The sequence below is a fragment of the Bombina bombina genome, chromosome 6, assembly GCF_027579735.1.
Source record: "Bombina bombina isolate aBomBom1 chromosome 6, aBomBom1.pri, whole genome shotgun sequence".
NCBI classification, from domain to species: Eukaryota; Metazoa; Chordata; class Amphibia; order Anura; family Bombinatoridae; genus Bombina; species Bombina bombina.
In genome coordinates, this window is record NC_069504.1 from 221,446,351 (window position 1) to 221,466,128 (window position 19,778).

Sequence of the window (19,778 nt, forward strand, 5' to 3'; positions counted from 1 at the left end):
ATGCATAAATACACACACAGTCACATACATACATACACACATACACACACACACATAAACACCACTGGGTAAAACAGAAAGACTAACCCCTGTAGTCAGAGACACTAGTGAAGCATCATGTCACACTCACATGATATCAGTGCAGGCAGTGGCAGGTCAATGTTTGGGGGCCCAGTCGCAATTGCGGACTCTGCACCCCCTGTAGTTTTGCCCCTGTACACAAGCTCTTTCTATTATAAGGGCAACAAGACAAATGGAACAAGCTTCACTGCAAGGCTGGAGCAACCGCTTGGGTATTGTTCAGAGCACAGTTCAGCAAGCGCAGCAGAGTAATACACAGGTATTCAAGCAAAAAAGTAACTCTAGCAATACCCAATAATCACAGTCAAGTTATACAAGTTGGGTTCCTACTCAGAAAATCGAACTATTATACAGGGGCTCAATTCTTACACTACACCCTTTATTTTTTTATTATTTATTATTTTCAGGTATTTGTAGAGCACCAACAGATTCCACAGGTCTATGAACATAGGCGGTATACAAGATAACATTTATAGGGATCAAATGGGTTGAGGGCCCTGAGTTGCACTGTTGTAGTCAGCTCTTATGAAGGTGATATACAAACATCTGGGCTCATAGGCTTACATGCTAAGGGGTTCAAGGGGATAGCAATGGAGTTAGGAAAGGTTAGTGTAGGTTGTATGCATACCTGAATAGTAGAGTCTTTAGGGAGCGCTTGAAGCTTTCAAAATTAGGGGAGAGTCTTGAGGAGCATGGCAAAGAGTTCCACAAGATGGGAGCCAGTCTGGAGAAGTCCTGTAAACGGGAATGTGGGAGGTAACAAGAGAAGAAGATGAGAGTAGGAGATTGTGAGCAGAGCAAAGGGGATAGGAGGGATAGTATCTGGAGGAAAGGTCTGAGAGATAGGGGGGAGTAGTGCAGTTGAGGGCTGTGTATGTCAGAGTGAGCATTTTCATTTTAATCCTGGAGGCAAGAGGAAGCCAGTGAAGGGATTAGCAGAGAGGTGCAGGAGATGAAGAGCGACGTGTAAGGAAGATGAGCCTGGCAGAGGCATTCATTATGGATTGCAAAGGAGCTAGGCGGTAAATAGGGAGACCATAGAGGATGGAGTTGCAGTAGTCAAGGCGGGAAAGGATGAGGATGAATTAAAATCTTAGTTGTGTCTTGTGTAAGGAAATGTTTCATTTTAGAGATGTTTTTAAGGTGGAAACAGCAGGCTTTAGCCAAGGACTGAATGTGAGGAGTGAAAGAAAGATCTGAATCTAGTATGATCCCAAGACATTGGGCATTCGGGGTAGGGGTAATGATGGAGTTAGACAGTTATAGAGAAGTGGGGGTGGAGATTTTGGAAGAAGGGGGGAAAATAAGGAGCTCAGCTTTGGAGTGATTTAGCTTAAGGTAGTGAGAGGACATCCAAGATGAGATATGAGAAAGACAGTTAGTGACACAGGTTAGCAAGGAAGGAGATAGGTCTGGTGCAGTGAGGTAGATTTGGGTGTCATTGGCATACTAATTATATTGAAACCTGTGGGACTTTATTAAGGAACAAAAGATAACATGTAGATTGAGAAGAGAAGGGGACCGAGGACAGAGCCTTCTGGTACCCCAACAGAAAATGGTAACAGAGCAGAGGATGCCCCAGAGAAGGCTACACTAAAGGTACGGTTATACAGATAGGAAGAGAACCACTGCTGATTGCTAAATGACTAAACTAAATGGGCTGGCTCCTAAGCTTAAATTCCTGTTTTTGTCAAATAAAAATTTATGATAGGAGTAAATTAGAAAGCTTCTTAAAATTGCATGACTTATTTTAATCATGAAAGAAAAAAATTTGGTTTTAGTATCCCTTTAACCAATGAAGGATCTTCAGAGAAATATACACTTTTCTCGATTTTTCCCACTAGGGACAGGAGGATTGGCAAGATGCTCACTAGCAGAAAAAAAAAACCTTTTAATTGGGGTATTAAAGGAAAAACTTGATATTTTGTTTACAGTAGAGGGTAAGCTTGGAGGGGACAATAAATTTGTTGGTTGGCGAGATCATGGTGGGAGTCCTTTAGGAGGGATTCCTTGTAGTGCAAAATAATTTTGGTTGTAGGGTTTAGGCAAGTGAGGGTCGCTTAAAGAGAATACCTGGTGGTGGGGTCATGATGGCTAGGTCGAGCATCCAAGGGTGCCAAGAATTTGGTTGTGGGTACTGTGGGCATGCTGGGGTTATTTCCCTAGAGGTATTAACTGTTATTTGTTGAGAAGAATGCTGGCAGTGATAGGTTAATGTTGATAGTATTTGAACAATATTATGGTAAATACAATTGTTCCAATAAATATAAGGAGATGATCTAACAGCTATGAATTAATTAAAATACTTGTGTATTTTTACATTGACATATTTTTCCAGAATATATTTCATAATATTGTTTATAATGCCAGTCAGTGCCCAAAGAAAAATAATTACATTAAAAAGATGAATATGTTAATTTTATTAAATGAAAAATATAAGCAAACAAATTCTAAATGAGACAAAACACTGTATATTTTAAAAAGTTTTTTTATTAGATATATATCTGCTAAAAAATATTTTTTTCAAACAATATTACAAACTAATATAACATATTACAATCCAATTTGTAAAAATCCATCCCATATCAAGCTACATTACACTTAATATTTATATTTGTGCATTTGAAAAGAAATTCAAGTTAGTGTTTCTACTATCATCTATATAAGTTTAATGTAAGTGAAGGGGGATGTACTAATTTATCACTATGAAAATAATGACACACACACAAAAAAATTAATAAAAAAAATGACCTCTACAGATTTTTTTAATCCTAAAAAGTTAAATCTGCCCAGATTTCCTGGGTTTACAGTACATTAACATAGGTTCATCTTCTAGTAAATAAAATTGATATTGAGTAACTGAGATGATTATGTTAACATAGACAAAACAGCTTAACCCCAAATCTTTCGCTGTATTATTATAATACAATTTATTATTTATTTTGTGAGTTAAACTGAGAACACATTTTATTTGCAGTAAAGTAGACATTCAACTACTTTCAATGTTTGAATTTAAAACAAAATTGGATAAACAATCTGCATTAATAGGCTAATTTATTTTGCATTAAAAATTGCTACTGCACACAATATGACTTGAGCTTTCCTACATACAAAAAAACAGCACGTGCATTATATATATTTATACTAAACAAATGTACAGTATGTGTGTGATGTACTTTAAAAAAAATAGTTTTTTATTTTATGATTTGGGATTCTGTTCATGTGCCGAAATGCCAAATCAAGTAATAGATATGTGAGAAAAACTGTAATTGTAAACCCAAATATCTGGAAAACACAAGAAGTGTTTGACATTATGATCAAATAAGACCCATTTTAAAGAGTGATTTTATAAGAAAAATTACATTCTATAGGCAGTATTTATTGTATACAAGAGTTACTCACTTCCAGCTATTAACCTCTGTATTGCACTTTTTAATCACTGGTGCTTTCATCTATAGTCCACCCAGTGGCGTCACTAGGGTTGGTGTCACCCGGTGCGTTAAGTTATGGTGTCACCCCCCCCCCCCAGAAAGCAGACACACACAAAAACACAGGCACACACACATACAAACACTCAGACACACTTTAAAACATACTCAGATGCACACACAAACACTCGGAAACACACTCAAACACACACACAAAAACACACACACACACAAAAACTCAGAAACACACATACAAAATATGTAAACTGCACTGCATTAATTATAAAGCTCATGCCTAGAGCTGCTCCCTGGCTCAGCAGAGCATCAAATGAAAGATAAACAGAGCACTCTAAAATAAATCACTGAAGAAAAGGTTTAGGCGTGCAAACTATGAAAATTCTGCTCTCTGACTCTGTTCCAAGTCTGTCAGTGCACAGCCCCGGGCCACGTGCCTACCGCTTCTTATGGCCAATCACCTCTGCACTCTGCCCACCCCCAGATCCCCGCCCGCCCTCCTACCTGTTCAGTGTGCACTTAGTGTACCGTAACCGTAAAGGTCTGGTGGGCATCATACGTGGCTCCTTCACTTTAGAGACAGTGTCAAACAGTCATGCGGTCAGGTGCCAGGCATCCCCTCACGATTTCCCAGTTCCCGTTTAGAGAGACAGCACAGCAGTGAGTGACTCCACTGCTCCACATGTCACCGAGCAGTGAGCACAGATAGGCAGGCAGGTTCAGGCTAGCAGCGCAACTTTGCAAGCCCCATGGCATGCCCACAACATTCATAGAGAAATTGGGCAGGGGAGAAGCAAAGTACAAACAAGCAAAAGCAGCCGGGAAAACTATTTGTTGAAATTGCAGCACTGGCTCAAGGGGCAAAAAAATTGTGTGTCTACAACTTCCCCAGTCCCACCAATGTTCACAAATGCCAGCCCCTCTAATAAAAAAAATCTATGCATCTCAACGTTTTATTTCTTTTAATTTCAATAAATAAAAAAAAAAAAAAAAAAAAATAATATTTGTATAACCCCCTGAGGGTGTCACCCAGGTGCGGCCCGCACCCCCCTAGTGATGCCACTGAGTCCACCATAAATTTAACAAAACTCTTCACAAGTAGAGATACACAGAACCCAATAGTTAAATAATAAACAACCCTGGTTCAAGCGCATACAATATAGTATGGATAACAAAGATGGGTTTCTACATATGAAATAATAGAGAATACTCATCTGTATTAATTGTGATATTTATGTACATTTCTGTATATTCTTTTGTATGGCTTCTTATTGACGTATCTACAATATCCCATTGTATAATTATCTATTCAAAAAAATTACAGCAGCAAAAACTTTACTAACAGTAATCCACAATAGCCCCTGAAAAAGGATTGAAAACATCAGTTTCCAGTTTTTTTTTTTTTAAGTTAAAAAGTGTCACTCATCTGCAGCTGCCAGCTGCCCCTATATGCAACCTTTTTCCTCAGAGTCTGAGACAAGCTACTGCATATACATTTATACAATGTGCGGTAGCTTCTCTCAGGCTGTGAGTGAGCTCATGAGGGAAACTTGCAATGACTGCTGGTCTCTGGATAGGCAGATCCATTTGTTACCTTTTCAGATATATATATATATATATATATATATATATATATATATATATATATATATATATATATATATATATATATATATATATATATTAAAATGATGGGGGGAGATTAAAAAAGATCTCCCCCATACTTTGGAAACATTGTATGTTAAGAATTTCTGGGGAAAAGCAAGCGGGGATACTTGCCTAGATGTACTAATTTCCTATGCAAATATTTATATTGATTTAATTTTGAGACATGGAGGATTTTAATTTCAGTTTTTTATCTCCCCCCATAATTTTAATGAATTTTGGTTTAACCATGAAAATAGCTTTTCCAATGCAGCAACCAGAAATCTATCTCCTACTGATGAGTTCCATGAGTTATGTTTTGCGGTCATAATTCTGTTTAAAAGGATCGCTGTGTCAAAACAGTATTTTTGAAGCAAAAAACTGAGAATTTGCATATCTAATTTGCATATCTTACCCACAATTCTCTTGTGCATTGGAAACATTGTATATTAAGAATTTCTGGGGAAAAGCAAGCGGGGATACTTGCTTAGATGTACTAATTTCCTATGCAAATATTTACATTGATTTATATATATATATATATATATAGACCAACAGGCAGTGTTATGTAACCTACTGGTTTCCATAAAGACTAAGGTTTTTTTAAAAATACAAATACATTTTTAATCCATCCCAACCAAACATTTAAACATAGAAAAATGCATGAAAGATGAGATAAACATTAATATTTATTACAAAAGAAAAGTGTACTAGCGCTAAACATCTAATTGATACAGTTCCGTTATTATATACATAAATATTTTTAAACCAGTTTCCTGCACTGACCACTCTGTATCCTTTACATAAATATGAAAATACTAATATTTCCATATCCCAAGTGCTGTCATTACATTTCTTATTATCATTCTGGAAGACAAAACTGTTATCTGTATAAACATTGTTCACTGAATCTAGCTCAAGAAAAAAATACAAATATTTATACCACAGCACCTACGAGTATGGTAATTTATGGAAAAAAATTCACAGCTCCAATATTTAAAAAAAAAAAAAAAAAAAAAGACAAAGCTTGATAACCCTCTTCTTGCTGCCGTACCGTGTTAGTGCTTTGGGGCTAACATCAACTCAAACCATGCGTAATGTAACGGTATTGTACCATATTAACCTAAGCAAAAGAGTTCCATCGTACACAGAGATCATTAGCTAAACTGCACCATATTAATCTAAGTAAAGATTAGCCTCGTACACAAAGATCATTAGCAAAACTGCACTATACTAATCTAGCTAAGCAAAGAGTTCCAGCGTACTCTGAGATCATTATACCTGAAGGAAGGCAGTAATTGTTTTCTAGTTCATTTGATGGTGGAGATTTGTGGCTTTGATTCATTAGTACAAATATTCTATACCTTTGAAAAAGAGTGTGATACTATTTTCATGACAAAAGATGCCACAAATCTAAAAAAGAGATAACACTTTTTATATATTTATGGAAGAGTGATTTGACTTACGTATAACAAATGATTTCTCAAGATTTGCAAATTTAGTTTTTTATGCATGGGGGTTTCATGTGAGGTTTATGTTGTGGTCCCAACACTTATCCTCAGGTCACAAGATCAAGCCAGGATTTGAGGATATATTTCTGTTTGAGTACAAGTGCTTGTGAGTCTCATTCTGTCTTATGGGCCTAGCCACAAAGTTGTGAACTTCTAAACGACTTGGGTAAAAGGTTGTTTTGAAAAAGGTCAGTTAAACTCTGCTGTATCAAGTCAGCCAAAATATTACCAGCTACCCACATTAATTTAAACTGTCAAAACAATGCAAGTGACTTTGGCTGACTTTAAAAGAAACCAGGTTTAACTAACTTCTTATCCAACTTGCTTAAATTGATTTCTGATTGGCTTTAAAGAATTTGCTTGGTTTCAAATCACTTTAAATTGAGTAAAATCATTCATGAAATGACTTAGGAGGTAGAACACAGATAAAACCAAAATACATATATGGCATTATAATGCAATAATAGCATATTTTGAATACAATAACATCAGATTGTACATTAAATAAAAATAATATGAAATTAAATGTTATTTAATTGTACATACAGTATGAAATGTCATATTTTATTGAGCATGGGTAAGGGTTCATATTATATATGTATATGGGTCTGCGATTGGCCGATAAATGTCACATGATACAGGGACAGAGGACTGAAAAGAAACCATGAACGTTGGCAGAAGAAAAATCCACTTCTCATTTGAAAACTGAATTAGGTTTTATTACATTGCCTTTCTATTTTCAATTTGATGATTATGCTATTATCGTGCATTTAAAGATCCTTTAATATTATTTAATTAATTTTTCCAGTCCAAACTGCTCTAAAATGACAGACAACTGTATTTGTTAATTGATTTTAAACCTGAGGCTTACTATAGTTCGGTTAAACAAAATTGCCTTGCAAAAATAGCTGACTTGAACATTTTTTTCCAAGTTAGCTATTTTAGCTGACTTAACAAAAGGTCGGTTGACAGGTGGTGAAATCTTCCTCAGTCAGTAGATGTCTTAGTTTTGTGCTAAAATTTGGATTGACTAAAATCTTGTATTGTTATCATGACCAAGGAAATTGGAACTTAGAAACATTATACGTAGTCAATACACTATAAATACCTGACAAGCCGTTTTGTAGATTGGTTATATAATGTGAATACACTAATTCTTACAACACACTTTTCTTAATATATATATATATATATATATATATATATATATATATATATATATATATATATATATATATATATATATATATATATATATATATATATATATAAAACTACAAACATGTAAAGTAATGTGAATAAAACTCAGAAAGACACCATCATTATATAAAAAAATCTCTCATTGTTAGCAAAGAAACACTTTTGGTCACATAAATTCCAGTACTGTTAAAGGCATTTTTTGTATCCAGCAATTATTTCTTTTCATTTGCTTGAGTACTCACTTGTACCAAAGCTACACAGAGAACGAGTGCCATTTTAAAATATCTAGATACAAAAATAGTAATAATATTTTTTTCAATACATAAATAACAAAGTCTAAGTAAAAATGAATTGTGTTTCACATCTTGGTACCATAAAAAGTCTTTGGACTCGGCATCCTTTTTGGAGTCTAATTATTTTCCAGTTGTTTACACTGGCATGAAAAAAAGTCATCCAGCTGTATTTCCAAGGAAAAGTTTCTCTGAATGTTAAAAGGCTTAATGGTGTTTAGAAGAGGAAGGGTTTTGAATCCAGTCCGATACGATGAGACAAAGGCTTCCAATCATAAATATCACTCCAATTATAAGGAAAATAAATGCCTGCAAAGACAAAAATATATATACTTTATTTGAACCAAATGTAAGGTGAGCTGTTGAAAAAGAGGTATTTATGCGCAGCTAGCTCCCAGTAGTTAATTGCTGTTCCTGAGCCTACCGAAAAACACTTTTGAACACAGCATACCAAGAGGACAAAGCAAATTAGATAATAGATGTAAATTGGAAAATTATTTAAAATGGCATTCTCTACAGCAGTATTAAAGGGACAGTCTACAATAGAATTGTTATTGTTTTAAAAGATAGATAATCCCTTTATTACCCATTCACCCATTTTGCATAACCAACACAGTTATATTAATACACTTTTTAACTCTGTAATTACCTTGTATCTAAGTATCTTCTGACAGCCCCCTGATCACATGACTATTTATTTATTATCTATTGACTTGCATTTAGTACTGTGTTGTGCTAGCTCTTAAATAACTCCTCGGGTGTGAACACAATGTTATCTATAAGGCCCACATGAACTAGCAGTTTCCTGTTGTAAAAAAAGCAAATAAAAAGAATGTGATAAGAGGCTTCCTGTAGTGATTTAGAAACAGGCAGAAATTTAGAGGTTTAAATGTTATAAAGTATATTAATATATCATTAGTGGTTGTGCAAAGCTGGGGAATGGGTAGTAAAGGCGTTATCTATCTTTTAACCCATAACAATTTTAGTGCAGACTGTCCCTTTAACATACCACTAATTTTGTTCTGCAAAATAATCATGCATGCTGTTAAATCTTAAAGGGACATGATTTGGATAGAGCAGGCAATTTTAAGCAACTCTCTTATTTACTCCTGTTATCAATTTTTCTTCATTCTATTGATATTTTTATTTGAAAAAGCAGGAATGTAATCTTACGAGCCAGCCCATCTTTGGTTCAGCACCTGGGTAGCGCTTGCTGATTGGTGGCTAAATGTAGTTATTTATGTTGAAATGCATACCTAAGTAAGCTCAGGAACAATAACACACTACACGTAGCTTACTAGTGATTGGTGACTACATAAATATGTTTGTGTTCAATGGTTTACCAGATGTGTTCAGCTAGATCTCATTAGTGCATTGCTGCTATGGAGCTGACTTTTAATGGGACACTGAACCCAAATTTTTTCTTTCGTGATTCAGATAGAGCATGCAATTTTAAACAACTTTCTAATTTACTCCTATTATCAATTTTTATTAGTTCTCTTGCTATCTTTATTTGAAAAAGAAGGCATCTAAGCATTTTTATTAGTTCAGAACTCTGGAGAGCACTTTTTTTTATTGGTGGATGAATTTATCCACCAAGCAGCAAGAACAACCCAGGTTGTTCACCAAAAATGGGCCGGCATCTAAACTTAAATTATTGCATTTCAAATAAAGATGCAAAGAGAATGAAGAAAATTTGATAATAGGAGTAAATTAGAAAGTTGCTTAAAATGTCATGCTCTGTCTGAAAAACAAAAGAAAAAAATTGGGTTCAGTGTCCCTTTAACTATGAATTTAACCTCTTTTCAGGTGTTAAACACATAGTTATATGCGAGTAATAGTGCAATAAAACAATGTTCCAACATAGTAAAGCATTTTCTTTGTGCAATTTTGCTTCTTTTATAATATCCTGCCCTCTGCTGTTCAGTTTTTATAAAGCAAGAACATGATAAACTCAATACAAACTCCATGACTAACTGATTTAAATCCATTGTATGGGTGTGCACTGCAAGCTCAAGCAAGTTTTACAAATTCACCACCCACAAAAAAACATCTAGTATCCCGCTGTTAGTGGCCAGCTTTGTTGTGCATTAATATACTGAAATATGACATAAGAAAATCGGATATATAGGACCAGATTACAAGTGGAGCGCAAAATATCGCTTTTGCGAGGGAGATATTTGCTCTCACTTTGTAATACCATTGCATGCAAAAGTGCGCGGGTATTACAAGTGATGTGCAATGTCAACGTGACCATTGCAGGGAAGCTTTTGTGCTCATGAGACCACGCTTCCCTAGGCTCCAATAGAGACCTAGCGCAGCGAAAGGGGTAAGTCACTCATTGATGGGCTTCAGGTTTAAATATATATGAATATATACATATATAGTTATGTGTTTATATATATATATATATATATATATATATATATATATATACACATACATACATACATACATACATACAGGGAGTGCAGAATTATTAGGCAAGTTGTATTTTTGAGGATTAATTTTATTATTGAACAACAACCATGTTCTCAATGAACCCAAAAAACTCATTAATATCAAAGCTGAATAGTTTTGGAAGTAGTTTTTAGTTTGTTTTTAGTTATAGCTATTTTAGGGGGATATCTGTGTGTGCAGGTGACTATTACTGTGCATAATTATTAGGCAACTTAACAAAAAACAAATATATACCCATTTCAATTATTTATTTTTACCAGTGAAACCAATATAACATCTCAACATTCACAAATATACATTTCTGACATTCAAAAACAAAACAAAACAAAAACAAATCAGTGACCAATATAGCCACCTTTCTTTGCAAGGACACTCAAAAGCCTGCCATCCATGGATTCTGTCAGTGTTTTGATCTGTTCACCATCAACATTGCGTGCAGCAGCAACCACAGCCTCCCAGACACTGTTCAGAGAGGTGTACTGTTTTCCCTCCTTGTAAATCTCACATTTGATGATGGACCACAGGTTCTCAATGGGGTTCAGATCAGGTGAACAAGGAGGCCATGTCATTAGATTTTCTTCTTTTATACCCTTTCTTGCCAGCCACGCTGTGGAGTACTTGGACGCGTGTGATGGAGCATTGTCCTGCATGAAAATCATGTTTTTCTTGAAGGATTCAGACTTCTTCCTGTACCACTGCTTGAAGAAGGTGTCTTCCAGAAACTGGCAGTAGGACTGGGAGTTGAGCTTGACTCCATCCTCAACCCGAAAAGGCCCCACAAGCTCATCTTTGATGATACCAGCCCAAACCAGTACTCCACCTCCACCTTGCTGGCGTCTGAGTCGGACTGGAGCTCTCTGCCCTTTACCAATCCAGCCACTGGCCCATCCATCTGGCCCATCAAGACTCACTCTCATTTCATCAGTCCATAAAACCTTAGAAAAATCAGTCTTGAGATATTTCTTGGCCCAGTCTTGACGTTTCAGCTTGTGTGTCTTGTTCAGTGGTGGTCGTGTTTCAGCCTTTCTTACCTTGGCCATGTCTCTGAGTATTGCACACCTTGTGCTTTTGGGCACTCCATTGATGTTGCAGCTCTGAAATATGGCCAAACTGGTGGCAAGTGGCATCATGGCAGCTGCACGCTTGACTTTTCTCAGTTCATGGGCAGTTATTTTGCGCCTTTGTTTTTCCACACGCTTCTTGCGACCCTGTTGACTATTTTGAATGAAACGCTTGATTGTTCGATGATCGCGCTTCAGAAGCTTTGCAATTTTAAGAGTGCTGCATCCCTCTGCAAGATATCTCACTATTTTTGACTTTTCTGAGCCTGTCAAGTCTTTCTTTTGACCCATTTTGCCAAAGGAAAGGAAGTTGCCTAATAATTATGCACACCTGATATAGGGTGTTGATGTCATTAGACCACACCCCTTCTCATTACAGAGATGCACATCACCTAATATGCTTAATTGGTAGTAGGCTTTCGAGCCTATACAGATTGGAGTATAAAGAGGATGATGTGGTCAAAATACTCATTTGCCTAATAATTCTGCACTCCCTGTACACACACACATATACATGCATACATATACACACACATACATACACACACACACACACATATACATACATATACACACACATACACATACATACATACATACACACACACACACACACATATACATACATACATATACACACACATACATACATACACACATATATATATATATATATATATATATATATATATATATATATATATATATATATATATGCATATACATATATAATAACAGGGAACACACAGTTCCCCATAGACTGAAAATTTTTGTAACAACACCCCACACCCATCAACTTTAACCCCTAAAAACTGCTTGTGCAGTTTGTTTTTATTTAAAAAATAAATAAATAAATAAATAAATAAAAAGCTACATATTTTTTTAATAAAAACCCACAATATGCTTTATTTTGGGGGCAAATGGCCTCTGGTTAATTTTCGGAGCACTAATTTCTACCGCAAGCTTGTGGTAGCAATAACCAGCCACTGGTTATTTATCACGCTCCTGTAAACGGGCAAATTTTCCCATTTATGGGCGTGAGATAAATTAGCGGGTCCACTTGTAATCTAGCTGAAAATGTTTATGGTATTTTTTCTAAACTAAAAAAGGAACTTGATACAACATATTTTCTTTGCATAGCACAACATTGTAACTGGTAGCAGATCATGGACTATAGTCCTGTATGTTTACTATTTAGTATCCTTTGCAGAGGCAAACATTTAATTTGTGTAAAGCAGGCAATAGAATACAAAAGATAAAAGGGCGCAAGAGTAATAAAACAGTATCTATTTGCATATAAAATATTTTCATTTATTTTTTTTAATGGAAGGAAAAAAAATATTTTAACAAAAATGTTTAAATTATTTTGAACTGATTTGTAATTTCAAAACTCAACAATAAAAATAATGAGCACCAGTTTGTTTCAAATTAGGCTAAGAAGCTGCTATTTAGAATTTCTTGCAAGGTGGCCATACTCCCCCTTGTGGTGAAACTAAAAAACAACATATTAGTTACAGAGGAGTCACAGTCTCCTAGGTCATTTAGATAAACTGAAATGCATGTTGAATAAAAAATAGAGATTTACTTTAGGTATTACAGATTTGTTAAATATGAATCCTGCAGTGCAATTTTTCTTTTTCTAGAAAAAGTCTATAATGCTTATAATGGGTCAAAATCCTGCTGCATCTGTGTATCTGACTCAATCGGTAAACCTTTTATTTAACTCATGCTTTACATTTGCGATAGCTTATAGCAAATACAGGTGTTGTAATGACAATTTGGACAGGGGCAGAAAATAAAATATGCATATTAAAATGTAGAAAAATTCTGACAATTAAATATGGTATTATATCAAAATACAATATGATAGCATTTAAAATACAATAATATTATTACATTAAAATTGCCAGAATGTAAAATAAAACATACTGAGCTAGATTACAAATGGATCACTCATTTATCACGTGCCTGTAAACGGGCAAATTCAAGCTCAGACCTCTGGTTAAATTTGAAAAAGGTCTCCCAATTGCCCCCCAAATTAAGTGTGCATATCCCTGTTACAAATAAAAAATATTAGCATCTTTATTTTTTAATAAAAATGACTGCACAAAGCAGTTTTATGGGCTTAAAGTGAGCGTGTGGGGTGTTATAAAAAAAACGGCACTGAAAAATGCCTTTACATTGTGGCCTATGGGGAACTATGTATTCTCTATAAATATATCTGTATATGCTTATATACATATATATTATATATTTATGTGTTAATGTGTGTATATACACATATACAATATATACAAATAAATATATGTGCATACATTCATATACATATATCTTTAATACTTTCTGACCATCGCTGCGCGACTTACTCCCCTTAGCTGCTTTGTTCTCATGTCGTGTCTGATGGCATGAGAACGAGGCTCCCATTGTGAGCCTATGGAACCGTGCTCTCATTTGCATGCGCTAGTGTTACTGAGTGGAGCGCAAATATCACACTTGCGTAAGGGATATTTTGTGCTCCGCTTGTAATCTGGCCCATTACATTTAGTGCCATTTTATATGTGTTTCAGCTGTTTTATGATCATTTCATCAGTTTACAGCTTAGTTTCAAGCTTTAAAGGGAGATACAACTGAAAATATTTCCTTCATGAGAGTACAATTTTCCAACATACTTCTATTATATAATTTGTTTAGTTCTCTTGGTATCTTTATTTGAAAAACATACCTAGGTAGGCTCAGGAGCTAGCTGCTGACTAGTGGCTGCACATATATGCCATTGGCTTACAGGTGTGTTTAGCTAGCTCACAGTAATGCATTGCTGCTCCTTCAACAAAAGATACCAAGAGAATTAAACAAAATTGGTAATCCTGTTTCATTTTATGTCAGCTTTTTGTGGACAATGCAACTTTGCTCCACCTCCCTAAATCTATTTACTAAAGCCTTGAAAACTCATGAAAACTTACCCCAATTTTCTGTGGTGAACGGAAAGGCTCCTTTTTCACTATTCGCAAATAAAAAGCAGCTGGAAGAATGAATATTAACAGTGTTGCAGCTGACGCACCTTTTGTGAGAGAAAGAATAACGTTAGTTGATACACATAGAATATTCTAGTAAACTGCAACATAAACTAGTTATAATATATATTTATATATATAAAATGATGTGGCCCTTAAAGGAACAGTAAAGTAAAAATTAAACTTTCATTATTCATTTAGAGCTCATCATTTTGAACAACTTTAGAATGTACTTCTATTACTTATGTTATGTTCTCTATGTGTCCTTTGTTGAAAAGCATACCTGAGTAGGCTTGGGAGCAGCAATGCACAACTAGGAGCTAGCTAATGATTGGTGGCTACACATATATGCCTCTTGTCATTGGCTCACTAGAAATGTTTAGCTAACTCCCAGTAGTGCATTGCTGCTCCTTTTACAAGGTATACAAAGGGAATGAAGCAGATTTGATAATAGACAATAGAAGTAAACTGGAAAGTTGTTTAAAATGTATGTTCTACCTGAATCACGAAAGAAAAATGTTAGGTTTTATGTCACTTTAAAGGGACTTAGGAAATAAAAATGAAGCTTCCATGATTCAGACACCTTAAATAATTAAAAAAAACAAAGCATCAATTGAGTTTTATTATTAAAGGGACAGTCTAGTATAAATTAAACTTTCATTATTCAGATAGGACTTTTAATTTTAATCAACTTTCCAATTTACTTTTATCATCAAATTTGCTTTTTTCTCTTGGTATTCTTAGTTTAAACTAAACATAGGTAGTCTCATATGCTAATGTCTAAGCCTTTGAGGGCTTCCCCTTATCACATGCTTTTTAAATCTCTTTTCAACACAAAGAGACAAAGTACACGTGGGCCATGTAGATAACACTGTGTTCAGGCACAGGGGGTTATTTAAGATCTAGCACAAAACAATGCTATATTTAAGACAATAGATAATAAACAGTCACAGTCATGTGATCAGGGGGCTGGAAGAAGGTTCCTAGATACAAGGTAATCACAGAGGTAAAAAGTACATTAATATAACTGTTGGTTATGCAAAACTGGGGAATGGGTAATAAAGGGATTATCTATCTTTTAAAACAATAACAATTCTATGGTAGACTGTACCTTTAAATTGACGTATTTTAGCTGCCTTTGTTGAAACGTTGCTCTTTTCCATAAGAACATACTGTGCTAGTGCACATGTATTGGTTACTTTATAGCTCATGGGCTAGCAACAATGATCATAATGTCTGTAATAATGTTAAACACATAATGCTTAATCTGTGCACACTCCTGGGCCTACCTCAGTATGATCTTATGTAAAAGAGATACATTTTAACAGCCAGTGTTGACAACACTCGTTTCAAGCTGTTGAATAAAGATTTTACTGGTCATTTGTCACACCCGGCGAGCAGCACCTGTATCACCAATACTGCACTTTTACATATTGTCAGCAGTGTCACAGGATGTGTGATATACTTTAAAATAGTATTGCACTATGAGGCACCCCTTTTTTCTAATGATTAAATGTTTAAAAAAGGATGCTAAGAGAAAAAGGTAAATTTTATAACATAAGTAATTTGAAACATTTTTTTAAATTGTTTGCAATCTAAATCATGACAGTTTAATACTGACTTCCATATCCATACATTATAGTGCAAATTCAATTTTACAAGAGTGTTAAGGCCCATATCTTCTGTCTGTTCTTATTGCAACACAAGAGCAGGACTTGCTGCCACTTTCAGACAGACTTACCGTCACTTTCAGTCATTTCAGTTTGGCTGTTTTATTGGAACTTTTTATTTGGATCGGAGGTTTACGGCAAACATCTGTAACTTTGCTGTATAAACGAAACACCTACCCTAAGGCTTCTTAGAAACTGGATAGGGGGAGGTGTAGGACACTTCACTTCAGCAAACCAGATTAAGCACTAAGAGGATTGCACATTGCATCAATCGCTATCATCTTTATACTTTGGGCTAATACATGACATCCAACCTCTAAAGTATAGAGTCAGGTGACTATGCGCTCGCAACCGGAGCCTCGCCCACGCATTGCATACATATTTGGATGTACTCACAAGGAAGATAGAGCAATGGGAAAACACAGAAACCTTTACTAAAGTCTTGGAAGTAACTAAGGTAACTTTCTAAACCCATTACCCTCATAATCCCTCTGGATGCGGTCAGATCCGCCGAGGGGAGAGCATTAAAGGTAACCGCCTATCCTCATAACCTCTACCATCTCTCTGGACGCAGTGAGATCCGCTGAGGGGATTGTGAACTGCCACTTTACTAAAAGCATTTATCATCTGTCACTTTATTTGTAACTCCCTGCATATGGTGTTTTAAATCACTGATCCTCCATGCAATATTTGCTTATATACATTCGTTAATGTTGACATTTTAACGTAAACCTTTTTATTATGTATACCATATTGTCATATTGGTCCAATCTGGGAGAAATCCCTACATTGATTGTACAGATTGTTATTCAAATTTGATTTGCTTATTTTATTATACTTTTTATATATTACATTTTGTAAATATACAGAAACGATATTATAATTTAACATATCCGTTCTTTTTAGCGCTGCTAAACACTACCCTTGTTTCGGCACCACATTTAGTTTAATCTGAGGGGTTTAACTGTATTAGCAGCAGGATTAACTCGTTTTTGCTTAGGCGCTCCTATCTCATTGTTTCTATTCTTATTGCAACGTTAACACTATTTTAAACGTATCTATTTAAATATGCAGAAACTTGTGGGTAAGTTTAAGACATATTATCAGTATAGAATGTGTAAAAAAGTAACAAGAATATTGCAAATGGATTATAATAATAAGAATAGGTACCTATGAATCCAAAGATATCTTTAATCGTCGGCACAAATATTACAAGTGTGTTATTTAGAGCCAGAAGGACAAAGGCTATCAGGAAATGTCTCAACAGACTGAACGGCCTTCCTGGAAATAACATTGTTGTTATGGACGAACGGATCTGTAAAGAAAAAGAATTATGTAATAGAGTATTAAATTACAGGAAAGGATCATTTCATAGATTTGTATGCAGGTTTAAAAATATCAGCTGGTGTAAAAACAGATAGTCCAACTTCACATCTCCATTGTAATACTTCAGTACTGCTTCCATTAATTTAATATCCCACATAAGTTTTCCTTCTGTTATGCGGGATATATATATATTAGTTATAATAAGAATTTGTAAGTCTATATACAGTTATTAATTTAAATCGCTTTAAAAGACATGAAAGACTTTGATATTGATCATATGTATCGGATGGATCACAGTATGTCTCCATTTCTGACAGCGACTCCCTCCCTCTCCCAGTCACGTGTGGTGTTCCCCAAGGTTCCATTCTCGGCCCCCTACTATTCATATTATTCATAAATGATCTGCAAATCCTCAACTGTACACATGTACGCAGATGACACAGTAATCTATGCAAACAAATCCGATCTGCCGCTGCTTGAGACAGTGCTCCAAGACCAGTTCACAGAGGTAGAAAAGTGGATCTCAAAAAACAAACTCTTCCTAAACACTGACAAAACTGTCACAATGATCTTTGGAACGGGACCTATATTACACAAGCTACAAAATTCCCATCTAGGCATCAAAACAAAATCAATTGGCAAACTGACCGCAGTCAACTCTTTCAAATACTTGGGTATGTTGTTAGACCCCAATCTATCTTTTGGCCTCCACATATAAATAATTGCATCTAAACTTTATCCAAAACTAGGTGCCCTGTACAGAAACAAATCCTGCCTCAGCCCTACAGTAAAGGAAAAGATTGTACAGCAAATGCTGATGCTAATCATGGATTATGGGGACATAGTATATGCACCTGCACCACAAACTCACCTTAATAAACTTAATACATTGTATAACTCGTTCTGCCGCTTTGTGCTACAATGTAACTACAGGACCCACCATTGTGACTTGCTAAAAGAGCTAAACTGGCTGTCGCTGGAATCCAGACGCAGACGCACCCTCCATCTTTCCTGCCTTGTGTTTAAGAGCTTTTCTGGGAAGCTCCCACGCTACCTGAGCAGAATGCTCTCCCCGGCTGTTCCCACCTCCCATAACCTCCGATCCAGTACAAACACATTATTTAGTCGGCCTCCATACAAAAAGAAAGCAGCTCAGTCCTCCTTTTCCTACAGAGCACCACAATTATGGAACGACCTCCCGCACACTTTAAAACCTTCCCTAAGCCTAAAATCCTTTAAGAGATCCCTCTCTACATATCTCAAAACAGAATGCTCCTGTCATTGTTGATTTTATATGTCCTACCTGTTCTATGTTAAATTTGGCATATATTATGTACTAATATTGTTTTTGTATTGTATTGTACCCTATTGTATCAATGCAATGTTTTGTGGACCCAGGATATACTTGAAAATGAGAGAAATCTCAATGTATCCTTCCTGGTAAAATATTTTATAAATAAATAATATTGTAATAATGATTAAAAAAAAAACACTTTGCAATACACATTTATTTTGTACCCCTTTCCTCTAAATTATCTCTGAAATTTGTGAAACTCAGTTCTCCTGAGCAATAGGTGCTGCCATGTTGAGACCATCTAATCACTTTTTCAAAGGACAATTTGGGACAGATAAAGTGTGCAAACAATTGCTGTTTGCAATATAGCACAGACATTAAAGGGACAGTCTACACCAAAATTGATATTGTTTAAAAATATAGATAACACATTTACTACCCATTCCCCAGCTTTTCACAACCAACATTGTTAAATTAAAGGGATACTAAACCCAGTTTTTATCTTTCATGATTCATATAGAGCATACAATTTTTCTATTTTACTCCTACTGTCAATTATTCTTCATTATCTTGCTATCTTTATTTAAAAAGCACAAATGTAAGGCTTAGTAGCTGGCCTATTTTAAGTTCAGCACCCTGGATAGAGTTTGTTTATTGGTATCTACATTTAGATACCAATCAGCAAGTGTAACCCAGGTCTGAACCAAAAATGGGCCTTGTCCTAAGCTTTATATTCCTGCTTTTTAATTAAAGATAGCAAGAGAAAAAAGAAAAATTTAGCAAATTT

The 19,778-nt window shown here is 35.3% G+C and overlaps 1 protein-coding gene across 4 annotated transcripts in view; it reads right to left on the reverse strand.

Moving 5' to 3' along the window:
• Nucleotides 1–8,001: 8,001 nt before the first annotated feature.
• The window catches only part of SLC38A4 (solute carrier family 38 member 4), a 266,486-nt gene continuing 254,709 nt past the window's right edge, over nucleotides 8,002–19,778 (reverse strand). For all 4 annotated transcript variants that reach the window (XM_053716740.1, XM_053716741.1, XM_053716743.1 and 1 more), the window contains 3 exons: nucleotides 17,542–17,686; nucleotides 14,651–14,748; nucleotides 8,002–8,478 (listed from right to left, as the gene is read on the reverse strand). In XM_053716740.1, the coding sequence (XP_053572715.1) occupies nucleotides 8,377–8,478; nucleotides 14,651–14,748; nucleotides 17,542–17,686 (345 nt within the window). In that variant the 3' untranslated portion in view covers nucleotides 8,002–8,376. The remainder of the gene's footprint in view (nucleotides 8,479–14,650; nucleotides 14,749–17,541; nucleotides 17,687–19,778) is intronic.